The sequence below is a fragment of the Hyaena hyaena genome, unplaced genomic scaffold (assembly GCF_003009895.1).
Source record: "Hyaena hyaena isolate Hyena2069 unplaced genomic scaffold, ASM300989v1 scaffold_178, whole genome shotgun sequence".
Lineage (NCBI taxonomy): Eukaryota > Metazoa > Chordata > Mammalia > Carnivora > Hyaenidae > Hyaena > Hyaena hyaena.
This window is the reverse complement of record NW_024080807.1, coordinates 297,071-316,769: the sequence shown is the minus strand read 5'-3', so window position 1 is coordinate 316,769 and position 19,699 is coordinate 297,071. Positions and strand designations below refer to the sequence as shown.

Genomic DNA, 19,699 nt, shown 5'->3' with positions numbered 1-19,699 from the left:
TTTATGTTAACAAATTGTCCAATATGATTCTGACACTGCCAGGTTTTGGAATCTCTGACAAGGTAATTGGCTAAAGACCAAACAAAAGATAATAAGAATTTGAATGGGGGGTGCTGGGTGGCTCAGTCCATTAAGCAGCCTAAGCATTGGACTCTTGATTTGGGCTCATGTCATGATCTTACAGTTCGTGGGTTTGAGCCCCCAGTTGGGTTCTGTACTGACAGCTCAGAGCCTGCTTGGGATTCTCTCTCTCACTCTGTCTCTACCCCTCCCCGCTTGTACGCGTGCTCTCTCTTTCTCTCTCAAAATAAATAAATAAACTTTAAAAAATAGAATTGAACTCATAACATTAGAGGATAGAAAAAGTATTCAAGGATCTACAAGGCATAGGAACAGACCACTGTGAGAATTGAAGAGGTGGGTGAAATCTATGATGAGTTCAAATTTTCCAGTTGAGGTGAATGGGAAGACTATGGGGTCAGTCCATGAAAAGGAAATAAATAAACAGATGAACTTTTTGGAGCAAGATGAGTTCTAATAAAATTTGAACTAAATATATATGCCATATATTATAAAATATAATATATACCTATATAACATAACATCCATATTATATAATATATAATGTAACAACATATATAAATAATATAAATAATAGTATAATAGTATATATGTAATACATATATCCATGTTGCTGTATCTAATCCAATATGGTGGAGGCCAGGAATTATCAAGATACAAACAATAGTGAACCCCAAGAAGGACAGAACCCTAAAGAGCACCAACATTTAAGCCCGGAAGTTGCAAGATCACATAAAAAAACATTTTGTATGACTGGTTCAGCATTTTACAAATTTAATTTAATTTAAGAAGTTGAAACTTTAGGGGCGCCTGGGTGGCTTAGTCGGTTAAGCGTCCGACTTTCCGACTTTCGCTTAGGTCATGATCTCGCGGTTTGTGGGTTCGAGCCCCGCGTCGTGTTCTGTGCTGACTGCCAGCTCGGAGCCTGGAGCCTGTTTCAGTCTGTGTCTCCATCTCTCTCTGTCCCTCCCCTGCTCACGCTGCCTCTCTCTCCTAGAAATAAATAAAACATTTAAAAAAAAAAAAAAGAAGTTGAAACTTTAGACTTGTGTTCTTTAATTTGACCAGAGACGTCTTCTTTCCAAATTTTCTAATGATTGATAAGTATAATGCTTATTTATATTACCTGCTTGGCCACCATAGTTATTGAATTTGCCACCTTAAAGTCAAGGAGTGGGTAGGGTTTGGGAAAAGATGGAAGCCTGGGAAAGAACAAGGAGAGAAAGTATGAAGAAGAAGGACGTAGTGATCCTTGTGTTAAATGAGACTGGGAAGTTAGATGAGACTGGTACTAGAAACAACCTAAATTTTCACCTAATAATTTGTAAAAGAATGCATTTATTCCGCAAGTGTTTATTGAGCACTTTCTCTGCACCTGGTAGTATGTTAAGAGAAAGTGAGACAACAATAAACAAGATAGTTATAATTCTTATCTTTGTGGAATTTAAAGGTCAGAGGACATAGAAAACTATGCAGGGAATATACAGTAATAAATCTTCTGAAAAAGGGAGCACCTGATGGCATTGGGTAATGGATGAGGAGCCACTAACCCAGATGTGGGGGATGGGAAGAGTCAAAAGACCCCTGGAGGAATAGATACCTACAGCTGGCCCCTCCTGTTTGGATTTCTGGCTTCCTGTGACTTGAACCAATCTGACTTGAACTTTGGCTTCTGCTCCTCTTGCCTTTGCACTCTTTCTGGCCTTCCTGTTCCCTTTTAAACTGGGCCCCAAGAAATGGATGGAAAGTTCCCTTTCCTGTCCTATGCCCAAAGAACCCCCCCATTGTCCAGGTAGGGAAGCTTTTCTCCTTCCTTTGTGGGAAAAGTAAAAATTCAGGCAGAAACCAAGCCATTTCAGATATCAGCCCATAATGAGACTTGTTGACGTATAAGCTTATCAATTTCATAAGTATTTATCTAGGCAGTCCTATTCAGTATCAAAGGAACCCAGTAGTCCCCTTGAGCTGAGAAGACAGAACTGGGCTTCCAAGAAAGTCAAGGATGCTAGTATTCACAGGAAGGATATAAAAGAGGAAAGAGATGCACAGAGAGAAAACTCCAGGCATCTGCAAGGGTCCTCATTAAGTATTCAGCTGACTACTAATCAGCTCATGCTGAAGCCAGGGGAAAAACCATCTGAATCATTTGGACGGAAGAGTTAACACTACACTAAAAGTAATGCTAGTGTCTGTTTCCACTGGCCAGAGTGAAGAACTCATAATTAATGGGGCATTGGTCAGAATGCTAAGACAACTCTTGCTTCAGAAGTGAGGAAAAAATTAACCTGAAGCTAAATGTTTCCACCAACAAAGCTTAAAAGATCTGGGGATTAAACTGTTTCCAGGTTACTTAAGAGTGATCCAGAACAAAATTCAAGAATATTTATTGTAAGACAGGGACACCTGGGTGGCTCAGGTGGTTAAGTGTCTGACTTCAGCTTAGACCATGATCTCACAATTCATCACTTTGAGCCCCACGACAGTCTCTGTGCTAACAGCTCAGAACCTTGGAGGCTGCTTCAAATTCTGTATTCCCTCACTCTCTGCCCCTCCTCCACTCACATCTGCCTGTCTCTTTCTCTCTCTCTCTAAGATAAATAAACACTTAAAAAATTTTAAAAGAATATAGTAATACAAAAATATCCAGCAACCATTACTGTAAATATCAAAGTGTCCACCATTTAATCAAAAATTACTGCCCAAAAAAAGTCCTGTAAAGAACCAAAAAGATACAGTCCATAGTGGGAGGGAAAATTCAGACAGTTGAAAGTGATCTAGAAAAGTGAAGGTCATGGGATTAGTAGCCAAGGGCATTACAATAGTTTTAACTACATTCCATATGTTTCAGAAACTAGAGGAAAGATGGAGCATGCTAAATAGAGAAATGGAAGATATAAAAGATTCGGTTCAAACTTCTAGAGATGAAAACCACAATATCTTTGATGAAGAACACAAGGAGTGGTAATAGAGTTTACACTACTGAAAAGACATAGCAATGGGAAGTGACCAAAATGAATCACAGTGAGAAAACAAGACTGATCTGAAAAAGTAAATACATAAAGCGCCAATCACTGTGGAACAACTTCATGAAGCCTAATATATAAATAACTGGAGTCCCTAAAGGAGGAGGCTGGGAGACAGGAAAAATATATTTGAAGAAATAATAGCCAAAATTTCTCCAAACGGGATGAAAAGTCTCAATCCCAGATCCAGGAATCCCAACAAGCCCCAAGGGCAAAAAACATGCCGAAAAATATATCCAGGCATATTATGGTCAAGTTGTTCAAAATCAGCGATAAATTAAAAACAGTCAGAGAAAAAGACCCACTACACACAGAAGAATAAATATGATGACAGTACATTTTTGTCAAAAATAATGCCAAGAGCAATGTGTTTAAAACACTAAAAGAAAGATAACTAACATCCTAGAAGTCTTTTTTTCTTTTTTTTTCCTTTTTTTAACTTTTAAAATTTATTTTTGAGAGAAAGAGAGAGACAGAGCATGAATGGGGAGGAGCAGTGAGAGAGGGAGACACAGAATCTAAAGCAGGCTCCAGGCTCTGAGCTGTCAGCACAGAGCCCGATGCACGGCTCGAACCCACGGACTGTGAGATCATGACCTGAGCTGAAGTTGGACGCTTAACTGACTGAGCCACCCAGGTGCCCCAGCCTAGAAGTCTTTACCCAGCAAAATGTCTTTCAAAAAGAAGGTGAAACACAGACTTTTTCATAATATAAGCTGAATGAATTCACTGCTCACAGACCTGCATTTTAAGAAATGTTGAAGGAAATCTGATAAGCAGAAGGCAAATGATACCAGATAGAAGGCTGGAGCTACACCAAGAAAGGAAGATATTGGAATGTTGATTGCATGGGTAGAATGCTTTTCCTTATTATTGAAACTTCTTTAAGGGTAATACACTGAGAATGCCACATATTATGGGGTTTATAACACATGTAGAAATAAAGTATATGACAATGGCAGAAAGCTCTGAAGAGGAGAAATGGGAATATTCCATGGAGAAGTTCTTACACTATACAGAAAAGTAATGAGAAATCACTTGAAGGCAGAATGGGAAAAGTTAGAGATACACACTCTACACCCTCCAGCAACGACTAAAATAACATAACTAAGAGTCATAAGTCACCAGCAAAAAAACAAGGCAGAGTTATAAATGAGACTTAATTAATCCAAAATAAGGCAAAAAAAAAAAAAAAAAAAGNAAAAAAAAAAAAAAAAAAAAAAAAAAAAAAAAAAAAAAAAAAAAAAAAAAAAAAAAAAAAAAAAAAAAAAAAAAAAAAAAAAAAAGAGAGAGAGAAAAGTGGAAAAAAAACCCAGATGGAACAAATAGGAAACAGTAATGTAATAGATTCGGAACCAACCATATCAATAATGATATTGAATGTAAATGGTCTAAACACCCCAATTAAAACACAGAAATGACCATATTGGATAAAGTAGCAAGACCCAACTATACACTGCCCCAAAGAAACTTTAAACATGAAGACACAAATCAGGTAAAAGTAAAAAGATGGAAAAATAAATACCAGGCTAACACAAACCACTGTCAACTAAATATATAAAAATTACTTTGCTATGAATAGCATCAGTCTCCCAACTAAATTTATTTGTGTGAAAAACAATATATAGGGGGAGGGCTATGGAATATGTGAGGAATTTCTGTACCTTCCTCCTAATTTTGCTGTAAGCATTAAACTGTTCTTTAAAAAAATAACATCTTTAAAAAAAACAGTGTCTACTATTAAGCATCTTCTGTTAAACGTCCTGTTAACTGTTTGTCCCATAAACATTATCCAACTATCTTTCATATATTTCCTAACTGTAGGAGAGATGAAAATGTTATTTGTTAGAGTGCAGTGACATTTTAGAGCCACTACTGATGGAAACCAAGTGTTCAATGGGAGAGGGGACCTTGGCACCAGTAGATACATTGTTGGTGTCCAGACATCACCAAGAGAAAACAATGTCATGTTGTCCCTCTACACTCTGACAGAATCAAGTTGGCAATGGGCTTTGAATAAGAAAGACTGTTCTACAGAAGTTGAGAAAGTCTGGCTTTCTCGGGGAAAGGTTTTCATTAAAAATCACATCAGCCCTGGCGGTGAGTCTGAGACCATGGAACATTCTCAGACACACCAGGGGCCTTCGCAGCTCCAGCTGAGATGAGTCACCAGACAACAGAGGCAGCACAAATGACTTCAGCTGAGTAAAAGGGCACAGCAGCTCCTGTCCTCGGTGTAACGGCAGCTGGCCCCAAGCTGGAGGAAAGCAAATGTCCCAGATTGTGTTTCCCAACTCCCATTCCTGAAATCAAATATTCTCCCGACACTCTGCACTCCCCCAGTCCTGATATCATTTGTTTGTGTGAGTTATCCAACAAACACGTAGTGAAATGTTTTGTTACTTAAACATTTTACATTTACACTTTTTATTTTTGAATAGTTTAAGATTCACAACAAGATGAAAAGTGAATATAGATAGTCTGTACCATTCACCCAGCTTTCCCTAACGATAATGCCTGATATAACCATGGAGCATTGTCAAAAGCTGCAAATTGATACTGGTACAATACAATTAACTAAACTACAGACAATGTTGGTATTTCACCAGTATTTTCATGGACTTTTTTTTTTTGAGAAAAAAGGTACATGGACTAAGAAATCTCATCACATGTATATATTTGTGTAACTATCACAATCAAGAAACAGAACTACTCCATCACCACAAAGAAACATCCTCGCTTTCCTCCTTGATAGTCAAATCCTACACCCAACCCTAATTCCTAGCAACACCTGGTCTCTCTTCCACCGCTATGACTGTGCCATTTTGATAATATTATATAAGTGAAATTGTACATTGTGTAACCTTTCTAGATTGTCTTGTTCACTCAGCATAATGACGTTGAGAACCATCCAAGTTCTCATATCAATAGCTCATTCCTTTTTACTGCTAAGTGGCTTTTTGGTGGTTGCATGTACCCCAATTTGTGTTTCCATTCACCCATTGAAGAACAGTTGGGTTGGGGTGCCTGAGTGACTCAGTCCATTCAGCGTCCAACTCTTGATTTTGGCTCAGGTCATGATCTCATGGTTGGTGAGATTGGGCCCCACATCGGGCTCTACGCTGAAAGTACAAAGCCTGCTTGATATTCTCTCTCTCTCTTTCTCTGCTCCTCCCCGGCTCATTCTCTCACCCTAAATAAATAAATAAACATTATAAAAAAAACATCTGGGTTGTTGTTTCCAGTTATATAAATAAAGCTGTTATGAACATTCACGTATGTTTTAGTGTGAACACAAGGTTTCCTATGTGTAGTATAAATACCCAGGAGTGTGAAGGCTGAGTTATACATTAAATGACTGTTTCAGTTTATAAGATACTAACTGCAAACTTGTTATCAAAGTGGCTGCGCCATTTTATATTCCTATAATATAAAATGGCTGCACAGTGACATGTGAGTAATTGATACATCTTTGCTTCATATCCTCATTGGCATTTTTTCAGTGTTTTTTATTTTAGCCGTTCTAACATATGTGCAGCAGTATTTGTATGATTGTTGTTCATTATATTTCTTTCCCATTAGGCAGCCAGTTCAAGAAAGTTTGGAAATGTGTCTTGTTTCCGGCCTGACCAAGTTGGTGCTCGGCACACACGTGCTATCCAGCTAAGAGGATGTAAGCAAGAAGAAAGAAAGGAAGGGAGAGTCCAAAGGTGAAAAGTAGAAGGTAGCAGGGAGGCTGGGGAGAGAACATGAGGGAGGAAGAGTGAGGAATCTGAGGGGCCACAGCATTGGCTCAAACTCCAGGCTACTGTGTTATCTGCACGAGTAGATGGCTGGATCCCCAGTGATGAGAATATTCCTGCTGCTGACTGGGTGTCCATTCACACAGTGGAGAGGCCACATCACTTAAAAGCAAATGAGACCTTCGACAGTATGTCGCTCCTTCCTTTCTTCAGTAGGAGGAAGGTCACACCTACCATCAAGAGGGGACCTCCCTCTCCATGACTTTGTTCTTTATTAGCCAGGCTCATTTCTTCTTACAGCAGACTGAAAGACAGTGCACCTGCTGTGTAGATGGGGCCCGTGTCCAACTTTGCAGTAGACCTCTCCTCTTCAGATAGAAACCTCTTGTTTTCCTTCCTGTTTTATATTGATGCTGCTTTTGTGGGTGACAGGAGAGAATGCTTTCAAGGCTAATGATCTTGCCAAATCTTGACTATGGCTTATGCACATGCCTAGTGCTAAGGAATGGGGAGAGAAGCTTGTTTTAGGCTCCTTTTCAGCCCCTCTTACCTCTTGCAGGAACACTTGCTCGTTTTTTCTTCGGAATACTCCTCCACCCGGCTCAGCGCCTTGAATCCTTTTACTCCCACCACGTCCCACTGAATTCCTTCTCTCTTCGCAAGGAATAATAAGATTTGCTGTATTATTTTCCCTATGACCAAATACTAATGTTCCGTTTTTGGAATTTTAGGCAACAGCCAGGGAAGCAGAGTTTTTCCATTCTTCCCAACAAGCCTTCGAATTCATGAAGATGGATCACATGTGGGTTGTCCATTTTGCCTATTTACAGAGTGAGCCCTACCTAAAAAACCTAGCCTTATACTAGTTCCGTTTGCTGTGTTTTTCTACCGGAAATAAGCTATCCCATGAAAGAACTTCACACAAAAACACTTTATTTATGCTGATACTACATGCTTTGTATCACATTTGTTACAAAACACTCTAAATTCAGAATTTTTTTAGAATTTTAAATACTAAATATATTTAGCTTCTTGGGATTTGGCAACCTACTTTAAAATTTTGGAGGGGGGAGGTGCCTGGAGGGCTCAGTCAGTTGAGCATCTTGACTCTTGATCTTAGCTCAGGTGGATCCCAGGATCATGGGATTGAGCCCTGCGTCAGGGTCCATGCTATGTGTGGAGCCTACATAATCCTCTTTCTTCTTGGCCTCTCTCACCTTCTTGCGCGCTCTCTCTCTCTCTAAAATAACTTTTTTAATTTTTAAAAGATCAAAAAATTTTTTAATGTTTATTTACTTATTTTGAGAGAGAGAGAGCAGGGGTGGAGCAGAGAGAGAGGGAGACATGGAATCCCAAGCAGGCTCCACACTGTCAGTGCAGAGCCCAATGAGGGGCTCAAACCCATGACTGTGAGATCATGACTTGAGCCCAAATCAAGAGTGGGATGGTTAACCGACTGAGCCACCCAGGAGCTCCAAAAAAAACCCTTTTTTTAAAAGTTAAAGCATATTTGGAGATACTCTAAACTACATATTTCAGAATTATTCAACTAATATTTATAATGAAATGACTATAGACAATTCACTGTGCTAAAGTCTGGAGGGTTTACAAAAGGAAACGAAAACTTTTCAATTAAATAACATTAGGCAGTCTACTGGACGTGGATTTTTCAATAACCCTCATAAGAGGATTTTTAAAAATTTAGTATTATATCCTACCTTTTTCATTGTTCTTGGGTCACCTTTAAATCAAACGTTTGTTCATTGTAATGATGTAAGTCACAGATTTAAACTCAATTTCTTATGTCAAAATAGGACCTTAAAGCTACTGTGGGCTGGAGGCTAAGCACATGCAACAATTGTCTTCTGTAGATGTGTAATATCGGCCAAGGACACAGTCCAAGCTCTCCTCCCTGCAGGCTCTCCGTTCATACATCCCGGCCCCCAGTTCCCCTTTCATTCTGGTAGGAGAGTGTTCAAGAGTATAATATATAGGGGTGCCTGGGTGGCTCAGTCAGTTAAGCATCTGACTTCAGCTCAGGGCATGATCTCACGGTTCATGGGTTCGAGCCCCACGTCAGGCTCTGTGCTGACAGCCAGCTCAGAGGCTGGAGCCTGTTCCAGATTCTGTGTCTCGCTCTCTCTCTGACCCTCCCCTGCTCATGCTGTCTCTCTCTCTCTGTCTCTCTCTCTCTCTCTCTCTCAGAAATAAATAAAACATTAAAAAAAATTTTAAGAGTATAATTTATAAACTATATAGAATTGAATGGAACCAAATTGCATACAAAATAATATTCTTATTGGAGATCCAGGCATATCTTTCTTAAAGAAAGCTCTTTTATTTTTTTTAAGTTTATTTATTTATTTTGAGAGACAGAGAGAACACGAGTGAGGGAGGGGCAGAGAGAGAGGGAGAGAAAGAGAATCCTAAGCAGTGCTCTGACAGTGTAAGCTTGACGGGGGGTTCAAACTCATGAACCCTGAGATCATGACCTGAGCCAAAACCAAGGGTCAGGTGCTTAACTGACTGAGCCACCTAGGCGCCCCCCAAAAAGCTCTTTTAAACTATTGTTTTAAATAAATTCATCTACAGATAATACCAAAAATAAGTTAAAATGTCTAAAAATACCACTCACATTAAGGATAAATACAAAACTTAGCTGTCAAATATTGCAAGTAAAGATGTGTATAATAGGTGAAAAAAACCCATGTCCTGTGGCCAACAGAACTGATGCCATATTAGCTATGCAAAGGGACTCAAAAATAAGAGAGCTGTAAAATCCAACGTACAACCTCTGTTTTTCTAGTTAAATTTCAGCTTCAGCTTTCTTGTTTACCAGTGTATTTCAAGTCTGTAGCAAAGTGTCTGACTCAAGGGTGAATGACTGACAAAAAAAGTTAAAATTGTTTAAAGGATGCATAGACTTCCTGCAGAGCCCATATGTACAACCACATCTCAATTAAGAAAAGACAGACTGAAGGAAATCTCTGTTAACCATGAAAATAGATTTTTAAGAGAAGGAAAGAGAAAAATTCTCTTTAATTAGGAATCACAAAAGCAACAGAAAAAAACTGGCAGCGTAAGAAGTGAGCTCGGTATACCACACATGCCCAGTGCTCCAAGCGCAATTACAGTACAAGCTTCCTGACCAGGGGATGACATTGTCATAATTAACTCGAAGCCCTGTGGCTTTATAGCTTGGAGACTATGGAATTTTAAAGGACAGAGCACTTAGTATGAGGACTGAATAGATCTGTGTAAAGCAACACCATTCTTGCAAATCCACCGTGGCATTAGAGTGATGGGGTCTATGACTCTAGCATCTACGGCATTAAGCATTGGAGAATTTCCTCCACTGTCCTGAGAAATCCTTTCCAAGGAGCCAGTGATGTAGATTCAGAGAGTTTTGGGAGGTGGAATTCCTCTACTGCTTCTTGTTTGCAAATTGCATCCTCACTCACTGCCCAGGATTCTGATGAAGAGCTTCGAGCCGTTAGGAGAGTAAGGAAGCATACTTTTAAAGAATAAAGAATGAATGGACTAAGTAATAAAGAGACTGGGAAGTAGTGATCAAGATGGTTAGATCCGAATTAAAAGCAAAAATTAAATTAGAAAACAAAACCAAAAAGTGAGAAGATAACGGGAAGTTAAAGAACCAAATAGTTTCAAAATGCAGGGTGAAGTATGAAAAGCGAGCTATAGTAAAGCAGCAATTTGGAAATTTTTTTAATGTTTTATTTATTTTTGAGAGAGAGATAGAGACAGTGTGAACAGGGGAGGGTCAGAGAGAGAGGGAGACACAGAATCAGAAGACAGGCTCCAGGCTGTGAGCTGGCTGTCAGCACAGAGCCCGACACGGGGCTTGAACCCACAAACTGTGAGATCATGACCTGAGCTGAAGTCGGACGCTTAGCCGACTGAGCCACCTAGGTGCCCCAGCAATTTGGAAATTTTAAAAGGAAGCTTAGAATCATTTCTGTAAAAGCTTAAGAGACTTACAATTGATCTTGGAGCTAAACCCTCAGAAAGAAAGTTTAAGCTTCAGGTAATTGATGTTAGAATTAGCTCCTATAGGAGCACCTGGGTGGCTCAGTTGGTGAGCATCCAACTTTGGCTCAGGTCATGATTTCCTGGTCTGTGAAGTCTGTGCTGACAGCTCAGAGCCTGGAGCCTGCTTCAGTTTCTGTGTCTCCCTCTCTCTCTAACCCTCTCCAGCTTGCTTGTTCGCTCTCTCTCTCAAAAAATAAATTATCTTTTTAAAGAAAAGAATTAATAGTTCCCAATAGTTGTAATAGGGAAGGAAGTAGATAGAGTTGGTGTGTAAAGGTCAGGCCAGGTTCTGAAAGGCCAGCAGATAAACAGAACGCCCTCTAGCGGCTAATAAAGAGAAATATTTGCCTTGTAATACAGATTCCCTCTTCCACACCACTCCCTTTCATTTCCCATATTCTTGCTTATTCTTATTCTTGCTTAACAGAAGACCATCACAAATAGTAGGGTTGTTTGGAAAAGCCTGTTTTTCCAGATATACACTATTAAAAGAAAACAACTTATGGAATAATTGCTCCAGGTGACGTGAAGTTACTGGTAATCAAATATGGAAGAAAAAGGTTCACAAAGCAATTAAAAGCAGAATTTATAGCCATTCACATACAAAACTAATCATATAAAGGACAAGAAAGGTAAATTGGTTCATTTTAACTCTGAAGTAGCTTCATTTCAGTGAAAACAGATTATCCCCCAGAGGAAAAAAAAAAAAGCAAAAATCCAATGTTTTTCCTCTTCAGAAACAAAAGACATAACTAGTAGTCATTAGAGATTCTTCTGAGTGAATGACTGTCAGATTCACTCAGATCTAATATTCATTTGAGTAAGTATCATTTACTCAGCAAAAGTGGTTTGTTAAAGTCAAATTTTTGCTGATTATGTCTGAAAGGTGAGAGAATAAAATCTCCATTTCTTGTCAGATAATGTACATCTCAATGTGGGGTCTTGCAAAGAGAGGAAGAAAATGACCTTGACAGCTCATTGTGCCAGGTGCTGAGTCTTCATCACTGCTTTTAGTCCACAAGCAACTTTGTGAGGCTAGAGATTATTATTCCCACTTTACTGGTGAGAAAACAGAAGCTTAGTAAGTCCAAGCAATTTGGTTCTAATTTATCGACGTGTAGTTTGTAAAGTGATTGAAATAGGTCTTCATGATCACATGTTGTCTACTTAGATTTTTCTGGATATAAGTATTCACTTATAAGAGCAGTTGTAATCAAATGAGAAATATTGTGAAAACACTTTGCAAATTCCAAAGCATTATATAAACTTATGGCATTATTTTGCTTGTGAATATTTAATGGGGTTATTTAAAAATATTAAGGAGGAAACTGGTTCAACTCAGGCTTGCATCCCACATTTGTAGATTATTCCCCGCTATTTCCAATTTTTTTTGGCATTCCATCTGTTGCACCCCATTAGTCTATGTCCATAGGTCATAAACTTTCCAAAGACATAAAACCTTATTTGTCAACTTTTCTCAAATACCTTATTCATTTCGTGCAATTCATTTTAGTATATTTCTCTTTACTATTTCCTTTTTAAAATTATCTCTATATATACCACCTCTAGATTAATAAAAATGTAGTGTTTGCATGTTGGCAAAATAAGAACAGGAAATAAGGAACAGACCAGTTGAGCACAAGTGAAAGGCCTATGTCTGTTGGGATATGTTTCGTAGTTGCCCATGAGTAGCTTGGAATCTTCTAAAAACTCGTTACAGAAACCTGGGCATGTTCTTCCAGGAAGGTAGTGTGCCCTCAGGCATGTTTCTTGGCGAATGCTGCTTCACCACAGCATGGCACACTGGGAGATGTTTCATAGTACATAGCTTCTCTTGGACTTTCAAATGTATATTTATATATATATATTTTTTTAATGTTTGTTTTTGAGAGAGAGACAGATACAGAGCGCAAGCTGGGGAGGGGCAGAGAGACAGGGAGACACAGAATCTGAAGCAGGCTCCAGGCTCTGAGTTGTCAGCACAGAGCCTGATGCAGGGCTCGAACTCATGAACCACGAGATCATGACCTGAGCCGAAGTCGCACGTTCAACTGACTGAGCCACCCGGGTGCCCCTTGTATATTTATAAAGACTCTGAGAAGTTCTGCTGTGAGCCTGTTTAACTCTGAAATAATTTTCCATGACTTTTTATATTTTCCATGGAAGACAGCTCTGGCCAGGGGAGTAAGGGATGCTGCCATCTGTCTATTCAGTTATCTGTTTCCTGCACATGAAGTACCAGTTTGACCTTGCTGGACTTGGATGGCTACAACTGTCAGTCAAGATTTTGAAGGGCTAAGATGATCAAACTAAGATATAAACTAGATTCATGGTCCAAGTCTATGGAAAAATGATGGTCCTTGATGATGAATAAGCTTTTCACAAAGCTCATTTTATTCGAGTTGAAGGATGGGCATTTATTCTGAATCCCTCCACTTTGTAAAATGAAATGTTGGAGATGGGAGATTTTAGCTGACTCGGTCAGCTATGAGCCTCATCATGGGACATCACAGGACGATCATCTCCATCACGGTGGAGACAATATCTGTCTTTGTTCACAGTTCTAAGGCCAACACTCTAGTGTAGAGCCTGGATCCGAGGAGGCTTTCAATGAAATTTGTGAAACAGCAGTTATTCTGATTAGTGTTTCATTTGACAAAATGTACAGCTGGCACCCCTATATTGGTCTAACTGCTTCCAACTCAGAAATCTTGGAACCACTGAACTAGATGAAAGTCAATTTTGCTAAAAATATATAATGCAGCAGGGATAGCTTCTCTTCTATAGTGTTGTCACTGGGAGGCAGCTTATAATTAAACATTACACACCCGGCCCCTTTTGCAGCCTAGGGAGGCATGTGACTAATTTCAATCGACAGAGTGAGTCTGGAAGTGATTTATGTCACTTTTAGATCAGGTGTCTCTCCATTAGCAAGGTGAATACACAGGAGTCCTAGGATTTGGGGATAATGGAGTCACCGGATCTCGGGTACCTGAATCATCTTAACAAGCAGAGTCAGTTACCAAACGAGTCACACGCATTGAACTATTAAATAAACATGAAACAAACTTTATTGTGTTAAACCACTCATATTTTGGTATTTGTTGCATTAGCTAGTGCTAGCTGATATCAACATACGGATTCACAATTATGGGCATATACTAGAAGCATAACCACCAAAAGGTTAATTCTCTAGGTAATGGGATTAACAGATTTTGCTATGTACTTTTTCAAACTTACCATTTTTTAGATTTCCTTCAGTGAATAGGCATTACTACACATTAGTTTTATAATTAAGGGGGAAACACAAATAAATTATAACTATTTTTGAATGACTCCAAACTCCAAGACCTCTTGGTCTTTTGTTTTTGGGATCCTTCCTCACTCCCTGGATTTTTCAAGCCCTTTGTTCTGGACCTCCAAATGGGCATATTCCCATCATCAGTCAGAACTGGCAAACCGAGGAATAATCCCCCAGAGGCATGTGAGGAATAATCACAACCCAACTTCTCTTTTTGCTGCTCCAAAATTGTGGACTACTGCCTAGCAGAGGAAGACCAGCTGGGTCCCTGTACTGTATAGGTGGAGCCTTCATTACTTCATTCACATTTGTAACTTTTTATTCTGAAATAATTTCAAACTTCAAAAGAAGAGATTTTTTAAAAACCCTTCACCCAAAGTCTTCTATTGTTATCATTTTACCATATTTGAGTCATCATTCTCTTACTATAGATAGATGATAGGTGATAGATGATAGATAGATAGATAGATAGATAGATAGATAGATAGATAGAGGATAGATTATGGATGGATGGATGGATAGATAGATAGATAGTAGATTATAGAGAAATGATAGAATTCTGAAGCATTTGAAAAAAAAAACTTAAACAACAAGCTGAAGACATCTGGCAATATTCATCTAAATTCAAAGTGCAGTTATTAATTTAAAATTCTTGAAAAAAACAATTATTAATTCTGTAATTTTATTCATAGTAATTTATTGGAAGGAAACACTTATAATCACAGCAAAGTTCATCGCACTGAAAAACAGATGGTCTACGTATCCAACAACTTTCAGTGAGGAAATCGTACAGTGTCATAATGTACAGTGCACTTACGGGGCTTCCCTGGGTCCTCCTGTTTGCTATTCATCATTGGCCTCCACAGCCATTAAGATGAAGTTCAAAGCTCTTAATAGGTCTGCCTCTGTGCATTGCATCTCTTTTATTACCACTAGGACTCTCTTGATCCTGCCCTGCCTTAGACTCCTTCAGAAAAAAATGATCACCCAAAATACCCTCAACCTCACATGGCTTTGATGAGTGTTGGTTTTATCACGTTTGTCCCACCCTTCCTGTATTAAGGATCAAACCAGGAAAATCATATGTGGACACTCTGTCCTCCTTGGGTCTCAGGCCCTCCTTCTTGCAGGCCTAGGAAACAGGGAATGCAACTTGCCCAAGGGCAGCAGCAAGAAGCTTGGGCTGTTCAGGAAGGTCTGCTCATTGTCAGAACAAACTAATTTAGAATGTAAGCAGAATCCTACCAAATTTTCAACAGATAGCCTATCCTAACTCCAAATAAAGAGTCAGTGCCTCAAACTTATACATATTCATGAGAATTCCTAAGAGAAGAAGAATGCCAGCTTCATTGTTTGCCACATCAGCTGAAGAAGTTGATTCCCCGGCTCCACCAACACGAGCTGCCAAGATCTGTGTATCCCTTTCTGGCCTGTAGATTCACCTTCCTGACTCAGAACAGTGAAAACAAATATATTGTTACAGAAGTTCCACAGGAAATCACTTTACTTTGACATCCCAAATTCAGACATTCTGCAGTAAAATAAACACAAAATATCAAATAGGGAGTGTTAGGGGTAATTGTGTTCCTTATACAAATACTTGTATGGAAAACCATAGAATTCGGTATAGCGCTTCTGAAATAAAAACAAGTAAACTATGAAATACGCCTCATAAATATTACAAATATTTCAATAAATGGATAAATTCTGAGAACTAAAATGGAAACACTCCAAAATACAATATTTATTCAAAAAATGGCATCATTTGCAGGAGAGAAAGGGCTTAAAAAAATGGAATACAAAAATGCAACATTTTCAATCCATTTGACTGGAAACATCAGTACTGAATCTCTTGCTTCTCCCAAAGAACGTATGTGATACCACATTAAAATTTAATTTTATTTAGTTTATTAATACGATCCAAACAGACTTTGCTTAAGAAATGAGGAAAAGACACACAACAAGATTTGGCTGAACGATACAAAGGAACCTAAAAAGTGACAAGATCTTCCACTGGTGACAATTTTACTCAGGAAAGTTAGTTCATTAACTAATATCAAAAATAAATCGACAATAGCAACTGTGACTCAAACTGAGCCAGAGTGCAGCACGTGTGACACCCAACATGGTCAGTGAGGCACTGCAGGGACCTCACACCCTCCTAGGTTGGCTCATACCATCCACCTTTGACCTGAAACCTCATAAAGGACCCCTCACAGCATGGGGTGTCCAGCCAGCTACATTTTCTCCTCAATCAACAGTCCACTGTAGACCATTTCAGTGTTTCTCATAGCTTCTTTCTTTTTAGAGAGTGGCAGAGCTCAGGAAAAACTCACCTGGCCAGGGCAGAGCAGGGAAGGATAAAGAAAATACTTTGAGATGGGTTTGGGGTCATTTGGGGATACCAACAGACTCAAATAAACCAAGAAACTAGAATGGACATCTTCAAAAAGCACTGAGGTAAGGGGCTCGTCAGTTTTTCACAGAAAAGGACAGAGCTGGATGACAATGAAAGACACAAAGAACCATTGTTGCACGTGGGAAGTCCCACCCAAAGAACAATAAACAGGAGGAAACACAGAACAGAGAGTGCTTTCTTTATATGGTTCAGATGACAGTGTTTTCAGAAAGGAATATAGAAGTCAAATGACCAATTAAAACGTGAAATAGTGATAATGAGTGTTTACATAAAATGAAATATGGAAGGAAATCAAACACTCTTTCACTTCCACTTGACTTTCTCCAAATTTTTAAAAGGCTTGTGTCAAGTCAGTCCAGTTTTGCCTTATTGGCAATAGATATATTTTATCAGACATATCTATGCAAAAAAAAGAGAACCCAATCGGCATCGCTCCGGTATATAGGGAAGGATGGATGTAGGGAAGTACATGTGTGACAAGAGGGTCTCCACCCTCCTCATGCTCCACTCTTCATATCCAAAGTGTCTTTAACCTGACACGTTCGGATCACAGAAAACATCGTCCCCCAGCACAGAATTATGACCACAAGTGTGTGCTGCGCGTCATGCTGCCGAGTACCGTGAAACATATGAGCAGCTCAAGAGGGTGATTTCTGTGCGGAGAAGATGAAGAAGAGGCCCCACACACCAAGGGCTCTGCTTTATATGGTCTTTCCACATGTGGAGGTAATGCTGTCATCCCTTGAATCTGAAAATGAAAAAAGTAAACAACGCCAGTGATTGAAGAGCAGGTCTGCGGCCAGGCTTCCTCAGCCCCCCACTTTTGCAGGGTAAAAGGGGTGGGTGGCATAGGGTGGCTGCTTAGGGAGTCAAAGTTCAAGGGAGTTGGAGCCTTAGGGATTCTGAGGGAAGTGGAGAAGAAAGCCAGATGCGCCTTTGGGAGTAAGAGATACAAACCAGGCTCTGTTGCCTTTTGAAGCTCTCATCCCAGCCTGTCCCCACTTTATTCTAACCTTGGTTTAAGAGCCAGTCTCCCTCTTCAAAGGAAGTGGAATCAGGAGTTTTAGGGTCAACCCAAGCAGTTATTGAACAAATAAACTATCAGACATATCGAAAGACAACCGATATGTTGGATTCATGGATAGTTGTCTGTTCCTTAGACTTTACCTGTAGGGCATTAGGTAAAATGTGACATCGGGTTTCTCCGAAGATGAAAACAAAGTAGGGCTTACCGACCACTCCGCGTTGTCTGTCTTGGAGCATCTCACGTTCACGGGCAAGCTAAGGACAAGCTTGTTGAAGGAGAGACCTTCCTTTTTAGCCCATTTAAATTTATTCATTGCGTCCATGAAAGAGAGGTTTTTATACTGCTTGGGGCTTTTGATAATGAAAGGCCAGGTCCTGAATTTAAAATAACCACAATTGGTCATATTTAGAACAAAAGCATGACATGTTTCCATCACCTTTCAACATTCTAAAATAGACCTCATTTTGGTCCAGTTTTACACACATAGAAAACTTAATGGAAAGGGTTGATAAACTCAGCAGCAATTGCCATAAGAAATACATACCAAGTAAGGATTCTTTTGGAAAGAATGAAATTCCTTATTGTAGTAGCAGATGGGTACTACTCTAGACAAATAATTTTGACTCAGAAAGCTTCCCCAGCCTCAAAACTCCTTGCTTATTTGTTTTGGCTCTAGTGAACAGCGTAACTTGGTATGCATTCTGTTCTGCAGAATGTAACGCTAATGGCAAAATGAAGAAATCTGTAGGTTTTTAAAGAGTAAGATGGGGTGCCTGGGTGGCTTAGTTGGTTAAGTGTCCGACTTTCGCTTAGGTCATGATCTCACGGTTCATGGGTTCGAGCCCTGCATCGGGCTCTGTGCTGACTGCCAGCTCAGAGCCTGGAGCCTGTTTCAGTCTGTGACTCCCTCTCTCTCTGACCCTCCCCTGCTCATGCTGTCTCTCTCTCTCTCTCCTAGAAATAAATAAAACATTTAAAAAAATAAAAAATAAAAAAATAAAAAAAAAATAAAAAGTAAGAGATAGACATTCAATTCCATACAGTTGAATAGCCTGACCCCTGCTGGCTGTCCTGTTTTGGCTTGCCTAAGAGATAATCAATTTAAAAATTCCGAGACTGAACCAGTCAGTGTTCTAAAAGTTCTACTGAGCCAAAAAATACTCCGTAGAAGACAGACTCTTGCTTCTGCTTGCTGCTCTCAAAGACACATGCTAAAGGAAAGAAGAGATCTCAGAATGAGACAATCTTCTTGAAAAGATACTCTTCAATTGATGTCTTTCATTAAATGTAAGTTATTTTTTTTATTTTTACTTTTTTAATTTATTTCTAGGAGGGGGGGAGAGAGAGAGAGAGAGAGAGAGACAGCGTGAGCAGGGGAGGGTCAGAGAGAGAGGGAGCCACAGACTCTGAAACAGGCTCCAGGCTCTGAGCTGGCAGTCAGCACAGAGCCCGATGCGGGGCTCGAACCCACGAACCGCGAGATCATGACCTAAGGGAAAGTCGGACGCTTAACCGACCAAGCCACCCAGGCGCCCCTAAATGTAAGTTTTATATTATTGATTCCTGGAAAAAGGAAAAGTGTAAGGAAGTGTTGGAACACTACCGGATTTACATGATAAATCCATGGATCTTCCCGGATATTATCATGGGTAACGAGCTGGTATTTGCTCCCATAACATCTTAAGAAGATATTTCAGGGATTTCGGTAATTACCAACTAATTAACTTCCAGTTGAGGAATATATACTTTTAATATTAGATCTTCACAACTTCTTCATTTATTTATGCCTTTAATTACTCTCTAATACACACAAGCTACTCAGTCACATTGCATATTATCTTTTTAATTAAATTAAACATCTTTCATTGACTTTTAAAATAAAAATAAATTTTAATGTCTAAAATAAAATTATTTCCCCCTTACTCTAATGAGCGAAACAATGAGTAAAACATTGGGTAATTCTGTCTCCCTCTCTCTGTGTTCCTCCCCCGCTCGCATTCTGTCTCTCTCAGAAATAAACACTAAAACAACGTTCTAATCAAATATTAAAAATAA

General features: G+C 39.3%; 1 protein-coding gene across 1 annotated transcript in view; it reads right to left on the bottom strand.

Annotated features, from left to right (window-relative positions):
• Positions 1-16,929: 16,929 nt before the first annotated feature.
• Positions 16,930-19,699, bottom strand: part of MOXD1 (monooxygenase DBH like 1) — an 89,415-nt gene continuing 86,645 nt past the window's right edge. The window contains exons 11-12 of the mRNA XM_039240431.1: positions 17,850-18,018; positions 16,930-17,365 (exon numbers count right to left, since the gene is read on the bottom strand). Of these exons, the coding sequence (XP_039096362.1) occupies positions 17,195-17,365; positions 17,850-18,018 (340 nt within the window). The 3' untranslated portion in view covers positions 16,930-17,194. The remainder of the gene's footprint in view (positions 17,366-17,849; positions 18,019-19,699) is intronic.